General features: G+C 42.6%; 1 protein-coding gene across 3 annotated transcripts in view; it reads left to right on the top strand.

Moving 5' to 3' along the window:
• The window catches only part of FRAS1 (Fraser extracellular matrix complex subunit 1), a 489,520-nt gene that overhangs the window by 364,375 nt on the left and 108,022 nt on the right, over positions 1 to 17,123 (top strand). For all 3 annotated transcript variants that reach the window (XM_066574335.1, XM_066574336.1, XM_066574334.1), the window contains 4 exons: positions 8,396 to 8,512; positions 9,687 to 9,801; positions 14,048 to 14,185; positions 14,314 to 14,346. In XM_066574335.1, coding sequence (XP_066430432.1) covers positions 8,396 to 8,512; positions 9,687 to 9,801; positions 14,048 to 14,185; positions 14,314 to 14,346 — 403 coding nt within the window. The remainder of the gene's footprint in view (positions 1 to 8,395; positions 8,513 to 9,686; positions 9,802 to 14,047; positions 14,186 to 14,313; positions 14,347 to 17,123) is intronic.

Raw genomic sequence — 17,123 nt, 5'->3', positions numbered from 1 at the left:
AGGTCACATACTAGCATGCTGGCAGGCATCTGATCTACTCTGCAACCAGAATCGAACCGACATCTAATGGACGCATGCACACTATGACTCCAATAGAGCCAAACTGTGCCTAATGGATGTGTATACATCGGGACACATAACTATCATGTGGTCCTCACATTTATGAAACTTTCTATAGTTGTATATGAGTACCAATTACCCTGTTTCCCTGAAAATAAGACATAGCATGATTTTTCAGAATTTTTGAGGATGCAAAATGATTTTTAAACTAACAGTTAATTTTAAAAAGTCAATTTAAATAGTGTCCAGGCAGCTATACATGTAAAAAAGTTAAACTTTTTTTTGAACAAAAATTAATATAAGACACTGTCTTATTTTCAGGGAAACACGGTATTAAATATCTGACTACATGAAGATAGAATATAACTCCCTGAGGAACAGGGGCTTTAGCTAACAGCCCAAGATAACCGGTTGGAGGAGATAGATTGGTTCTATTTAAAGCAATTATATTGTATACATGCTCTGAATTGAAGGGACTATTTCAGAGAAGACCTGGGGCATATTAGCTGAGAGGTGCTGCTATAGTGGGCTAATCTTGATGAGATGTGGACGTCTGTATTCTAAGAGATATGTACATGTATATATTGGTAATTGGATATATGGCCGGCTATTTATGTATGGAATACTTGATGTTCTACCTGGCATACTCTTGATATAGTTCTATTGGAGTATGTTCGAGTGGGCCAGCAGACAGACGGGATATGCATACGGTATGAATAGTTGTAGATAACTTATATAAAGTATGGTGGATTATTATAGTACAAAAGGGCCAGGTTCCAGGTGATTTCAATGTGTAATTAATACTTTGAAACATCCATCCAGAAATCAGACAAACATTCAGATATTGAATTGGTAGTAAAAAAAAATTTACCGTATATACTCGAGTATTACCCGACTCGAGTATAACCCGAGTCAATAAGTTTCACCACAAATAACTGGTAAAGCTTATTGACTCGAGTATAAGCCTAGCTAGACTCCAGTATATACTAGGTAAAGAAAAAAATGCAATACTCACCTCCCAGCCGGCGTCTGTGTCCCCAGTGCGATGCTCTCCTTGGTGGCGCGGCAAGCTGCTTGAGAATTCTCTCCGCTGCCATCTCCTTCCTCGGCTTTGAATTCCCCGTCCGTCAGCGCTGTGTAGGTAAGCCCTGTGATTGGATCGAACGCCAGCTAATCGCAACCGGCGCTCGATAAATCAATCACAGCTGGCGCTCGATGTGTATGATCAAGCGCCGGCTGTGATTGGCTGGAACTTGAACCAATCACAGCGCTTACTTACACAGCGCTGACAGCGGGAGAATTGAAAGCCGAGCAGGGAGATGACAGCAGAGAGAGTTCTCAAGCTGCTTGCCGCACCCACAAGGAGACCATCATGCTGAGGACACAAACGCCGTCTGAGAGGTGAGTATTGTGGGGTTTTTTTTTGTTTGTTTGTTTGTTTTTTTACCTCACTCAAGTATAAGCCGAGGGGGGCTTTTTCAGCATAACAAATGTGCTAAAAAACTAGGCGTATACTCTAGTATATATGGTACTTTATTCTCTGAATATAGGGTGCAACAGGACATATACAGTAGGTTCCTGTTGGGATCACCCTTGTCATGGCGGGTTTCCTAAGATTGATAGGATGGGCCGTTTTTGAGAGGAATAGAGAGATTTCTCTCTCTCTCTCCCCGCCCCACCACCCTCTTGGACGAGTACGCGGCTACTCGAGAAGAGCGAGTCTCGCTCGAGTAACTGCCTTAACCGAGCGTGCTCGCTCGCCTCTAGTACCAAACCTGTGCGTTTTCGACATGACAACTTATTGCAAGAGGCGTCAGAAGCAGCCAATTCTACCTTTTCTTTCACACATACCCATAACAACCATATATGGTTGACCAAACAGAACAACACCTATTAAGGACTGCGATTGTCTTCTATGGCCAAACTCTTTTTGTTCACTGAGTTTTGGTAAATGAGGATCCACTGCAACCATAAAGAGCAGAATATGAAGTTTATGCAGGACTATGAAGTCTGTCATTTGTGTTTGTTCTCCTTAGTTCACATAATATATTCTCAACGGTGCTTTGATTATACAGGGTTACTATTACCGATTGGAGGCACTTTTTTGAATAGCCCAAATGCTTACATTGTATTTTAGTATCTCTTTTAGTTTGTAGAACTAAGTTACAAGTTCACTACATATGAGCCTTTTCATGAGCATGACCCACTTACTCCTTGGCTACAGCTGCTCTCCCAGAACCTTTCACCTTTGCATAAACCACCAGTGCTCTGAAATGTGTTGCGCCATGAGCACCCAAGTGATAATGTTGTCAAAAACTTTCATCCCAGCCATATACTGTTATAATGACCCTGTATATTTAAAGGGGTTGTCCCGCGCCGAAACTGTTTTTTTTTTTTTTTTCAATAGGCCCCCCGTTCGGCGCGAGACAAACCCGATGCAGGGGTAAAAAAAACAAACCGGATAGTACTTACCCGAATCCCCGCGCTGCGGCGACTTCTTACTTACCTTGCTAAGATGGCCGCCGGGATCTTCACCCTCGGTGGACCGCGGGTCTTCTCCCATGGTGCACCGTGGGCTCTGTGCGTTCCATTGCCGATTCCAGCCTCCTGATTGGCTGGAATCGGCACACGTGACGGGGCGGAGCTACGAGGAGCAGCTCTCCGGCACGAGCGGCCCCATTCAGAAGGGAGAAGACCGGACTGCGCAAGCGCGTCTAATCGGGAGATTAGACGCTGAAAATTAGACGGCACCATGGAGACGAGGACGCTAGCAACGGAGCAGGTAAGTGAATAACTTCTGTATGGCTCATATTTAATGCACGATGTATATTACAAAGTGCATTAATATGGCCATACAGAAGTGTATAGACCCACTTGCTTTCGCGGGACAACCCCTTTAAACAGACCTTGGCATCTGGGGGTCTTCGGGGAATATTAGTTGTCATAAATTCTCACAATGAAGCTTGTTGACTTCTAGGAAATAAACAGTGTGGGCGCGATGCTCTATTGTCTAATACGGCCTTTAAGACCAGTTCTGTTTGCAACAATATTTCCAGGATTTACAGTCCTGTATCATTTTACGTCTTCAGATTAAAGAGGATTTCCACCCAAATAGTACAATTCGTCATATACCCTGTTTCCCTGAAAATAAGACCACGCCAGAAAATAAGCCCTACCCTTATTTTCGGGGGCTTGAAATATAAGCCCTACCCCGAAAATGCTCCCTAGCTACACAACATAAAAAAATCAATACATTACCTAGCAGGTTCATCCAGGTCCCTTCCGCTGATCTCCAGAGTTATGGCACGCTTGCTTGCAGTTCTCAGCCGCCAACATAAGATCACTTCCGGATAACAGAGTTCATAAACTCCGCCTCTAGAAAGCAATGGCTCTGATTGGCTCAGCCGCGATGCTCAAGAGCCAATCAATGCAGCACTCCTTGAAGCAATGTGATGGCTGTGATTGGTTCTTCGAGTGCTGCATTTATTGGCTGAGCCGCTGCACTTGAGAACCAATCAGAGCCATCGTTTCCTGGAGGCTAACCCTGTTACCAGGAAGTGATCTTCTATCGGCAGCTGAGGACTACAAGCAAGAGTGTTGGAATGCCAGAGACCAACAGGGGAGACCCGGATTGTGCCTATAATAAGACATTCCCCCGAAAATACTTAGTGCTTCTTTGGGGGCAAAAAGTAATACAAGACAGGGTCATATTTTTGAGGAAACAAAGTAGTAGTAAAATAGAACTTAGAAAACTATCTAGAGGAGTTCGGTAACTATGTTGTCATACCTAGAGGTTTTGTGATTTACCTGTTTAACTTCGGCAGCCAAATGACAGGAGGAAGTGCATGGTTGTCACCTTGATCGAGCTTTTCAAAACTGAATGATAAAGTTGGATCTTTATTATTGAATGAGATTCTGTTAATGGGTTTATCATTCATTTCTTTGAAGAAACTCCAAAGGCGACGGCTAGTACCCTGTTTCCCTGAAAATAAGACATACCCTGAAAATAAGACCTAGCATGATTTTCCAGAATTTTTGAGGATGCAAAATGATTTTTCAGGCTTTTTGAGGATGCTTGAAATAGAAGCCCTACTCCAAAATTAAGCCCTGCTAACAGTTAATTTAAAAAGTCAATTTAAATAGTGTCCAGGCAGCTATACATGTAAAAAAAAGTTAAAGGGGTTGTCCCGCGAAAGCAAGTAGGGTTCAGCACTTCTGTATGGCCATATTAATGCACTTTGTAATATACATCGTGCATTAAATATGAGCCATACAGAAGTTGTTCACTTACCTGCTCCGTTGCTAGCGTCCTCGTCTCCATGGTGCCGTCTAATTTCAGCGTCTAATCGCCCGATTAGACGCGCTTGCGCAGTCCGGTCTTCTCCCTGGTGAATAGGGCCGCTCGTGCCGGAGAGCTGGTCCTCGTAGCTCCGCCCCGTCACGTGTGCCGATTCCAGCCAATCAGGAGGCTGGAATCGGCAATGGACCGCACAGAGCCCACGGTGCACCATGGGAGAAGACCCGCGGTGCATCGTGGGTGAAGATCCCGGCGGCCATCTTAGTAAGGTAAGGAAGAAGTCGCCGCAGCGCGGGGATTCGGGTAAGTACTAAACGTTTTTTTTTTTAACACATGCATTGGGTTTGTCTCGCGCCGAACGGGGGGCCTATTGAATAAAAAAAAGAAAAACCATTTCGGCGCGGGACAACCCCTTTAAACCTTTGTGAACAAAATTTAATATAAGACACTGTCTTTTTTTTCGGGGAAACATTGTATGTATCTACTTCTTGCAAAAAAATTTCTGCAGCTAAAAACATACATAATTACCAATTTCTTTGCTACTACTACTAATTATAATGTACTAAGATATGGCGATGTTACATTTTTAGGTGGAAAAACTCCTTTATTCATGCATACACAATTATATACTTGTATACCTATATGCCAGGAAGGCGAGGGATTGTTGCACACAGTGATATCCTTGACCATTTTCTGTGCCGAGCGGATGAGCATCTGCTTATTGCAGGACTGTGAGCACGTAGAGTTCATCTCAGTCATTAGTACAAGGACCCCTTGATGATTGCACTCTCACAATCCATCAGTACAGGTGATTAAAGCAATTTGCAGAGTAACTCACTAGATAATACAGACAGATAAGGAGTGACCTGGGAACATTTGATGCAGATGTAAGCAAATCTTTTTTACGCTCTCTTAAATTACCACCATCTTGTCTCTTAATGAATTCGCTATCCGCTACTCTCAAAGGAAAATTATAGGTCTGACTAAACACCTAAAATCACCTTGTATTACACACCTGGAACAGTGTTTGCTAAACAACACACGGATTATTAGTTCACTCTATGTCTAATGCTCTGCCCAGATCACACAGGTGATATACGTCAGGTGTATTCCTGACATTTATCTTCAACATATCCCCCCCGAGGTATGCTACTATATAGTCATACAGTGACATCTGTCAGCAATTCGACAGTTAAAGAAAAAGTATCTTGTATGCTAAACTGAAGTTTACTGCAATTTTCTATATAGTGCAAAAAAGGGGGCTCATACCTTCTACCACCTTTATGGGGTAATGGGTCCTGCAGCTATGTTGGGTGCACAGCAGGAAATGTCCTGTCACACGTGCCAAACAAGTTCATGTATCATGATGTGAACATAGCCTAAGGGCTCATGTGTGCGGTCATATGCATAGAATCATAGAGTTGGAAGGGACCTTCAGGGTCATCGGGTCCAATCCCCTGCTCAGTGCAGAATCACTAAATCATCCCAGACAGATATTTGTCCAGCCTTTGTTTAAAGACTTCCATTGAAGGAGAACTCAGCACCTCCCGTGGCAACCTGTTCCACTCATTGATCAATCTAGAATTCTAGAATCGTATAGTTGGAAGGGACCTCCAGCGTCATCGGGTCCAACTCCCTGCTCAATGGAGGATCACTAAATCATACAAGACAGATATTTGTCCAGCCTCTGTTTGAAGACTTCCATTGAAGGAGAACTCATCACCTCCTGTGGTAACCTGTTACACTCATGGATCACTCTAGAATCCTAGAATGGTATAGTTGCAAGGGACATCCAGCGTCATCGGGTCCAACTCCCTGCTCAATGGAGGATCGCTAAATCATACAAGACAGATATTTGTCCAGCCTCTGTTTGAAGACTTCCATTGAAGGAGAACTCACCACCTCCCGTGGCAACCTGTTCCACTTATTGATAAATCTAGAATCATAGAATGGTAGAGTTGGAAGGGACCTCCAGGGTCATCAGGTCCAACTCCCTGCTCAGTGCAGGATTCACCAAATCATCCCAGACCGATATTTGTCCAGCCTTTGTTTGAAGACTTCCATTGAAGGAGAACTCACCACCTCCTGTGGTAACCTGTTCCACTCATTTTTTTCTAATATCTAATCTGCGTCTCTTGTCTTTCAGTTTCATCCCATTGCTTCCAGTCTTTTCTTGTGCAAATGTAATATGGTGCACATAACTCGGCATCACCGTTGTTTACTTTTAAATGCTCTGTTTTGCCGCAGACTCCGTGCAGACTGCCACCATTGAAGTCAATGCAGGCCGTCTGACCCGCAGCCCATATGCAATTAACATTCCTTATGGGCTGCAGGTACCCGCGTAATCACTTAGCGACAGCACAGAAAACACAAACATTGGGGGAAAAAGCTGTACTGCGCATGACCAACGGCAAGCCGCCGCGATTATCTGCCATACAGGAAAATCAGGTACACGGGATGACTGCCCGGGCTCACAGACGGAATCCGTTGCGGGCCTCCACATGCGCAATCCGACCCATTTGTGTGAGCCCGGCCTAAAGGCCACATTTTAGGCTGGCCCTTATTCAGTAACCAATCTCTTCACAAGTGGAAGCTTAAAGGGGTTGTCCCGCGCCGAAACGTTTTTTTTTTTTTTTTTTAATAGCCCCCCCGTTCGGTGCGAGACAAACCCGATGCGTGTGTTGAAAAAAAAAAACGGATAGTACTTACCCGAATCCCCACGCTCCGGTGACTTCTTACTTACCTTGCGAAGATGGCCGCCGGGATCTTCACCCTCGGTGGACCGCAGGTCTTCTGTGCGGTCCATTGCCGATTCCAGCCTCCTGATTGGCTGGAATCGGCACACGTGACGGGGCGGAGCTACGAGGAGCAGCTCTCCAGCACAAGCAGCCCCATTCAACACGGAGAAGACCGGACTGCGCAAGCGCGTCTAATCGGGCGATTAGACGCTGAAAATTAGACGGCACCATGGAGACGAGGACGCTAGCAACGGAACAGGTAAGTGAATAACTTCTGTATGGCTCATAATTAATGCACGATGTATATTACAAAGTGCATTAATATGGCCATACAGAAGTGTATAACCCCACTTTGTTTCGCGGGACAACCCCTTTAAGCGAACAGACTGTTTCCACCAGGGGAACCGAATCTGTTACTATAAAGTGGGAAATGTAAAAAATGAGGGAAGGATCTATTTTCTGTAAATAACCACTTTTGTTCCATTATTTATTATGTCGAGGCTTTGGATCTGTATGATGTGGAGGAAAGTGGTGAATTCTGCGTACTTGATGGGATTTCTGTTCTATATCAAATAAGAATATTGGGGCGGATTTACTAATACTGACTGAAAAATAATGCAAGGTTTATCACAGTGGCTCTGCTGGATTATACATTTGGTGTATCTAGGGAATGTCTAGTCTAACCTTTTACCACCTACTAATTGGCTTAGTTTTTTTGCATAAATTTGTCACCATTATTCACACACATTGGGCTTATTCAGGCGACCGTATATCATCCGGGTTTTCACGCCCAGACGATATACGGTGTCCCTCTCTGAAAGGGGAGGAGGCTGAAAGAGCCGGGAGCAGTTTACTGAGCTCCCGCCCTTTTAACGCCTCCTCTCCGCCCCTCGCCACTATTTGCAATGGGAGGTCACAGAACTTGGCTCCGCCGCACCCATTGCAAATAGTGGCGAGAGGGGGCGGGAGCTCAGTGCACTACTCCCGACTCTTCCAGCCTCCTCCCCCTGCAGAGAGGGACGCCGTATATCGGCCGGGCGTGAAAATCTGTCCGATATACGATCGTCTGAAGCGCCCTAAGTCCCATTTAAATTATGCCCTCTTTCCACAAAGCCATACCCCTTTTTTGGATGTGGCGAAAATACGAGTGCCCAAAAGTGTCTAGAAAAATCCTAAATGTTGTGCAAAGCAGGTAAGACCGTTTTCTGGCACAATTTGCAAATGTGCCAAATTTTAATAGTTGCCGAATTTTTCTCTGTAAATCTGCCTGGTTAAGTGTATGCGGTTTGTCTATTTACAGATTTCCAGTGCATCAACAAGTCAGGCACCTCAAGACAGACACACATTCAGTATCGGTATTTTACCCAATCACCCAGAGGCACCACAACTTTCTCCAGGATCCTCCCTTCACATGACAGTAAGGAATAACCATTCAGTATATATTTCCTGCATTAATCAGCTTTACTCTGTTTCACCTCCAGCAGACCCATGTCCATGGGAATTTAAAAGTATTTACCCATCCGGAGCGGACCGGGAAGGTCTTCTCTTCCTCACGGCCGGATCTTTCTTGCTTCGGCTCGGCGGACGTGCCCGGCGCATGCGCGCGGCACGTCGACGACGTGCCGGCGACGTGCTGCCGGCGTGACGAATTCATCCGCCGGCCGAAAAAGAAGATCCGGCCGTGAGGAACAGCAGACCTTCCCGGCCCGCTCCAGATGGGTAAATTCTTTTAAATTCTTATTTTCAGCGCTCATGTCTGCGGGGCAGGAGGGACCCGCTGCAGATTTTACATGTAGAATCCGTAGCGGGCCTGATTTTCCCCGTGGACATGAGGCCTAAATCTCTTTTTATCGTCCCCTACACGAGTTCTCTCATAGACTTGTATAGAAGAACGCTTTGAAAAGAGTCAGGTTTTCATCCGGCGCTCTGTCACCTTGCCTAACAGCATCATAAGGGCTTATTCCCGACGGTTTCACGGCTGGCCGATATACGCTTCCATCTAAGCAGCCCCTTCCCTCCCACTCACCGGTTCTCTGCCTCTTTCCTCCACTCCTGCGTTTGCAATGGGAGGGGGGGGGCTAAGCTCCAATCTGTCCCGCCCACTCCCATTGCTGGCTATGGACAGGGGGTGGGAACCTTAGCTCCGCCCCTGTCCCACCCACTCCCATTGCAAACCGCTCGGAGGGGAGAAGCAGAGAGTCGGTGAGGAACATTGTATATTGGCTGAGCGTAAAAACCCAGATGATCTACGCACGTCTGAATAAGCTTAAGTTAGTTCATGTCATTTTAGGCAGGTGTTAGGTTCCCTTTAAGCCTTTTGTTATTTTACACCATTGTAAGCGCTTTTGAGAATAAAATTCTTGGGGTTGGACGATGCCATTAATGATCAGTCACTACTAATCCAGTAAGAGGAATGATAAAATAGTATTAAGTATCCAGGAATCTAATCCTTCCTTTAGCCATATATTGTCTACCTTTCATATCTGACCTACAAGTAAAATCACAACTGAGAAAAGAGCCCCGCTGTCAGCATGGAGTGAAGTGAGGGCCATGAAATTGCATGTTCGTCCATAAATGCCCATATTTTGCAGGCTCTTGAAGACCGAATAACCGTGATTGGATCCCATTATCTGTCCTTTGTTGATTCCGAAAGCCCCAGTGAAAAAATAGTCTACAATGTGACTGTTCCCCTACAGACCCACGAAGGTAAGGAAACAAACCGATGGAAATGTGGAGCTTCCTACAAAGGGGAAGCGTTACTTAATAAAATTACAACTGCTACCATAACGAGAGCGGCTTCGGGGCAGGAGCCTCAAATTAAGACATTTTCATTACAGAAAGATATTGTAACTTTGTTACTATTTCCTAATGTTATCTTCGTGTCACTTTGGTTACGGATGGAATGTTCCTGTTTACACTGTGTTGTGACTAGTCGGTACTCTACACATTCTAGCACCATTCGGCATTCATAAAGCACACATAAATAAGTCGTCTTACACTCTGTATTCCTCTACTTACCTGTACTGCGTTACATCTTTAGAGCTCATTTTCATTGAAGGCGGCATGCACTATTTTTTTTCTTTATTTTTTATTTTTGGAGAAATTTTCTTTACAAGACCATAAAAATACAAAATGTATCGTTTTTGGTGGGATTTCACAATTCTTTACACTGCTAAGTTCAGGTTTTCCAGCATCTTTCCTGATTATGGAGTGTTTTTAATGCTTTTTTTTTATATTGACACTACCTATTCCACACCCTTGCATTAGAATTCAGCTTACATGGTGATCTTTGGTTGCATACTTGAAGTACTTTTATTATCCGTAGTGCTTCATTGACCAACAGTCATTGTTGCTGAAAGGGATGTACTTGGCAACCCTACCCAGGTATACTTGGGCATTACGACACTGCGTGCCTCCTAAACTATTTACACGAAGGAGAGTGTAGCCATATACTTAGGGTTTGACATGCTATAAAATGATGGTGGCGTTATAGGGAGGGTAAAAATGGGCAAATCTCCCATTACCTAGAGGCCTCTACCACCCATCTCAGATCAGTTATCGTTTGAGCTCTACATGAGGGTATTTGCACAATGCATAATACTCTTATTTTTGCTTTTCATTGTAGCTTTCGGAAAAGCTTGATTTTCTGCCATTTTTAATCTTTCTATCAATTTTAATGAAACACTGCTAAAACAAATATAACCAAATAGTGTAGGTACAGAGGTAGTAAGCAGTGTAGCGAGCTTATTCACGCAGGCAACAAATATGGTATATATAAATTAAATATGGCTAAGCTAAAAGCCCATTTAGACACAACGATTATAGCTCAAAAGACATCTTTCGAGCGATAGTCGTTGGGTGCATTTACACGGCAAGATGATCGCTCAAAATTTGCTCAAACCGCAGTTTGAGTGACAGTTTTGAGTGTTCACTTTGCATAAGTGTATAAATAAAGGCTCACGCTGTATGCAGAAGACAAGTGGGACCGCTATCTTCTGCATGCAGCTGTTGTCTTCTCGGAACGCTCAGCTGGTATACAGCTGAGCGCTCCGAGCAAGGTATGCAGAACACAGCTGGAGTGCTGTCTTCTGCATACTCCTGCTGTGTTCACGGAGCACTCAGCTGGTATTCACCGATTCTCGCTCAAAACAATGCTTTGAGCAAATTTTGGAAACAGTGGATGTGGTCCATTCAGGGTAGGTACAATCATGTTTTGCTAAATATACAGGGTAAAAAGGGTGAGAGTTGAAGAGCACCCCGCACCCCATATCCTCTATAATGTATCAAGTATTTTTAATTCATTTTCTCGTAAAACAAAGTCCTGTTCTGTTGACTGAATTTCTTCCACTTCCTCTATGGTCCATCAGTTTCATGGTTATTGCCTTTCTGTTTGTAATTTTTACATATTTTGCATATTTTATAGCTGTAGCTCCGGTGATCAGCAGTTTGTGAAATACTGAAACCATTAGACAGCAACAGTCATTCCAAAGTCAAAGTCTCTAAGATTACTTCTCTTCCCCTTTCTGATATCCAGTCTGAACTACAAGTGAATTTCTCTCGTTTTTGCATTTTATGAGCAAGAAAACCAGCAAGGAATTGTACTGCACCCACAATGAATTAACAAAAATCACATTTATTAATAAATAAGCAGGGTGTCCGTAGCCTTTCTGCTGCCTGAGGCGACAAAGAAGAATAGAGTCATATTATATTATAGTAACAATCCAATAAAACAGTTACAATACTCCCAATATATATTATTGTAATCATTAATAATAGAACAGTTCCTTACATCAATACACACCAGAACCAAGATCAATAAAGGGTTAAACTGTAAAGTCAGGTCAGCGAGTTTATGCTTCCTAATACGACCTGAACAATGGTAATGTTTGGTGGGAGTTGTCAGTTCCCAAACAAGGGGGCTAATACCCACCATTACTTTACAGACCATGCAGTTACTACAGGGCTAGTCACAGACAGCCAGTGACAGAATAAACAATGACATCATCTCTAATTAGTGTGGCTTTTTTTTTTCCATCCAGTCCAGACCGACATGACAACTTCTGGACATAATTTGTCTCTTCATTGGTCACCACACAGATGTATTTAATTCCTTGCTTTTTTATATCCATAATCCCTATAATAAGAAACTTTTAATAGAGCAACACATGGTTTACCTTAAATATTATGAGGAACTATACTGTTCCCCTGTAGTAATACATAGCCATACTATCCCCTTGTAGTAATAAATAGCCATACAATACCCCTGCAGTAAATAAGGACCTATACTGTACTTCTGTATTAATTAATAGCCATAATGTTCCCTGTAATTAAAGCCGTAGTGTCCTCTATAGTAACAGCCCTTCTGCCCCCTGTAGTATAGGGGTATAGTACGGCTATAATGCCCCTATATTCATAAATAGCCATACTGTCTCCTGTAATATGTAGCCACAATGTCCCCTACAGTAAGAAATAGCCATAATGTCCTCTATAGTAATAAATAGCCATAATGTCCTCTATAGTAATAAATAGCCATAATGTCCCTTATAGTAATAAATAGCCACAATGTCCCTTATAGTAATAAATAGCCAAAATGTCCTCTATAGTAATAAATAGCCATAATGTCCTCTATAGTAATAAATAGCCACAATGTCCTCTATAGTAATAAATAGCCATAATGTCCCTTATAGTAATAAATAGCCACAATGTCCTCTATAGTAATAAATAGCCATAATGTCCTCTATAGTAATAAATAGCCATAATGTCCTCTATAGTTATAAATAGCCATAATGTCCCTTATAGTAATAAATAGCCATAATGTCCTCTATAGTAATAAATAGCCATAATGTCCTCTATAGTAATAAATAGCCATAATGTCCTCTATAGTAATAAATAGCCATAATGTCCTCTATAGTTATAAATAGCCATAATGTCCCTTATAGTAATAAATAGCCATAATGTCCTCTATAGTAATAAATAGCCATAATGTCCTCTATAGTAATAAATAGCCACAATGTCCTCTATAGTAATAGATAGCCATAATGTCCCTTATAGTAATAAATAGCCATAATGTCCTCTATAGTAATAGATAGCCATAATGTCCCTTATAGTAATAAATAGCCACAATGTCCTCTATAGTAATAAATAGCCATAATGTCCTCTATAGTTATAAATAGCCATAATGTCCTCTATAGTAATAAATAGCCATAATGTCCTCTATAGTAATAAATAGCCACAATGTCCTCTATAGTAATAGATAGCCATAATGTCCTCTATAGTTATAAATAGCCATAATGTCCTCTATAGTAATAAATAGCCATAATGTCCTCTATAGTTATAAATAGCCACAATGTCCTCCACAGTAATAAATAGCCATAATGTCCCTTATAGTAATAAATAGCCATAATGTCCTCTATAGTTATAAATAGCCACAATGTCCTCCACAGTAATAAATAGCCATAATGTCCCTTATAGTAATAAATAGCCACAATGTCCTCTATAGTAATAAATAGCCACAATGTCCCTTATAGTAATAAATAGCCATAATGTCCCTTATAGTAATAAATAGCCATAATGTCCTCTATAGTAATAAATAGCCACAATGTCCTCTATAGTAATAAATAGCCACAATGTCCTCTATAGTAATAAATAGCCACAATGTCCTCTATAGTAATAAATAGCCATAATGTCCTCTATAGTAATAAATAGCCATAATGTCCTCTATAGTAATAAATAGCCACAATGTCCTCCATAGTAATAAATAGCCATAATGTCCCCTGTAGCAGCCAAACTACCGGTATCTCCTGTACTAGCCATGATGTCCCCTTTAGTTTTAGCCATACTGACCCCTTTTGTAGCCATACTGTGCCCCCAGTTAAACGTCACTATCATTGTGGGTAGGTCATACATTTTCCTGTTTGAATGAGTTTTGACTGACTTTGTATTAAATATGCAGGAAGTTTAGAGCACAAAGACCGGCCCCATATCCCTGTGGGGTACTTTACACAAGCTGATATCAATGTTGGAAACATTCTCTACCGCCCACCAAGAGCAGCGCCTCACCTGAGTGAGATCATGGACTTCTCTTTCACAGGTATGTCTTTTATTTGTCTGTTGTGGATCCACAATTCTTTACAGGCTGTAATTCACACTCGAGTCATGATACTGTACAGAAAACGTTTGGCCAGATCCATGCTAATGCAGATTTTATATCTATTTTAGGTCTCCCTGAATCTGTGAATTTCTTCTTCACAGGTAGTGTACAAATACTGCTTGTTACCCCAATATAAATCAAAAAATGCAACTATACACAAAAGAAGAAGATTAGTAGTTTTGATGACTTTTGGATGATAATATGACCATAAGAGAATTGCTTGGTCTACAAGCCCATACATTGTACATACATCACCTCTTTCATGTGCGATTTAAAGGGGTTTTCCCATTACTTAAAATTGCTCCAGAGCCTTTATGTTCTTCCTGGTTGCTGCTGACCAGGACATGTGACTCCTGCAGCCAATCCCTGGCTACAACAGTGACCACAGCATTGGATTACCAACTGATTCCATGAAAATCCAGCATGTTCATCTAATGTGTATGTACGCCTTTAGGTTCAGTGGCATAACTATAGAGGATGCGGTTGCTCCCGGGCGCAGAAGGCCTATTGTCTCCATATAGGGAGCCTAGTAGTATGATAAAGCATTATAGTTAGGGGGGGGCCTGTTACAGGTTTTGCATTGGGGCCCTGAATCTTCAAGTTACGCCTCTGTTTAGGTTGATTACCTCTCTGTGGCTTAGCTCTTTTACAGGGTTGGTATAACTTTGCCTGATTTATTCTGCTTCACTTGAGCCTATCTAGTAAGGTAGCTGGCAAGCCAATTACTATGAGACCCAGCAATTAAGGGGACTCATCTCCACGAAATAACAGGTAAAGTTAGCGATAAATGTGGATGATGACGTACAAGAGTGGAGAGAAAAACTCATTAAATTGGAAAATTAAAATAAAGAAGACCTATGGACAAAAGTCTTTCAACTTCTTATGGCGTGGGCCACGTTCCAAGTTTTGCTATGGAGCCCCCTAGCATGTTTCTAGTGAATAGACCAGCCTTTTAGTAAGTCCAACCGTGAGATTTGCAAATGAAATTATTTTCACAAGAGTCCTTCAATCACCATTTGCCAGATTATTGAATAGCATGAATCTGTAGATGAAGGCAGACTATAATGCTACAGTACTATCTAGTCGTTAGACCAGGAATTCAGTTCTTCTTTCCAATTGAAAGTCAATCAAGTATAATGCGCAAAGTGGCTTTCAATTCCCAGCCATTGTTACAAGGCTTGTATAAAGAGTCTAACATTGACTTGCAGGAATGCTGCCTTCCAATAGGTGGCGCTGCAGAGGTATTATTCCATCTCCCTTATTTGCATAGTGTGCGAAGTGCACATGGAAAGAGTCTCCTTCTCAACTTTTACTTTCTTACAGGCAGAGTCACTTTAAAGGGTATTCCCATCTCAGCTTTTCATTCACTTAGATAAGATCTACGCAAACAGCCCTGGTTCGAAGCGCTCTGCTGTTACCGATAGTTGATTGAAAACTGAGGGCTGGGCTTTCGCATCTTGGGTATGATAAGCCTAGATGGAAATACACCTTTAATTATAGGGCAAACAGTGTGTCTTTACTGGGCCCCCTGGCCGCAACACCACCTTCAACAAACAGCACCTGTACCGTCAGGACGCTAATACAGCTGAAACGTATGGCAGAGGTTACAAAATAGTTATAAAACCAAGATATCCTCCCCTTTTGCATGCCTCACTTTCAGGTCGAGTGGTTACATGCCGGTCTAAGTATGTGACCATTTCAGTCAATCACTTGTTTCAGTTCCATTGAGATCAGTGATTGGCTGAAGCAGTCATGTGCTTGGACGGGCACATGGCCGCTCAGACCCATAAGTGAATAGAGACTGGGGAAGCTGCAGCAGCGAATGCAGCATGTAGACTCAGATTAGTCAAAGTGTTTAGACCAAAGGGGGCAGTGTAACTGGTTAGGGAAGACCCACTTATGATATCCTACACATGGCCCACTAAAGTGGTAAGATGGCCCTGCTTGGCTGGATACTACTGTAAGAGCTACTTATTTGACAAAAGTTCTGACTTTTTGAGAAAACTATTATGCACTAAGGGGCAATGTATATATTATATACATTGGAAAATGTACAAGGCAGTGAGGCTAACTTCGCACGGGCGAGCACCGTATGGGGATGCTGGGATCCTCCGGTGCGACTGTCGCAGCCGCAGCAGGAGCATCGCACAGTTTCTCCCATTGCTTTCAATGGGGCCAGCGCTGCTGCTGCCCCATTGAAAACAATGAGTGATGGATGCGAGATAACGCAGCAAGGTATAACATTTGTTTCCTGCATAACATCGCATCGCGGTGCGGTGCAGGAAAACATCGGTCATGTGTACAACCCCATTCAAAAGAATAGGGTTCTTGCACAATTTTAGCGCCCGTGTTACAGCCGCCTCAGTGAAGTAATTATATGTGCACTTAAGCCACTGGTGGAACTTCCTATAGATTCTAGGAGCCAGTAATGCTACTGCAGGTTCAATTAGAGCAACACTCTTTGTATGTTTCCCCCCCTGTGTTTATGTTACATACATATACAGTATTTGGAAGCTGGCAGGGAGATACCTCCCCCCCTTCCAATAGACATGCATGGCAGACCAATCTAAGCATACATGCCATGTCCCTCCCTGCATGGCATGTGGGATCATTGCCGGAGAATACATTTGATTGAAGTATATTGGGCAGTCTGAGCGCTCGTTCTGCACTTTTCTTAGACCAAGATACTCAGAGAAATCATCTAATCATTATGATTACTCCTCAAATGGAACCTAACCTTTCATCTCCGAAGAGGCGCACACGTTTCCTTACCAACTTTGCTTCCACCTTCACAATTCCCAGCAATAGATATGGAAACTGTTCTGTATAAACTTACATAGTATCACACTAAATATACATTTATACTATACTAGCTTAC

Source organism: Eleutherodactylus coqui, chromosome 7, assembly GCF_035609145.1.
Source record: "Eleutherodactylus coqui strain aEleCoq1 chromosome 7, aEleCoq1.hap1, whole genome shotgun sequence".
Taxonomy (NCBI): Eukaryota; Metazoa; Chordata; class Amphibia; order Anura; family Eleutherodactylidae; genus Eleutherodactylus; species Eleutherodactylus coqui.
Note: the sequence above shows the minus strand (reverse complement) of the source record. Positions and strands in the feature narration are given on the sequence as shown.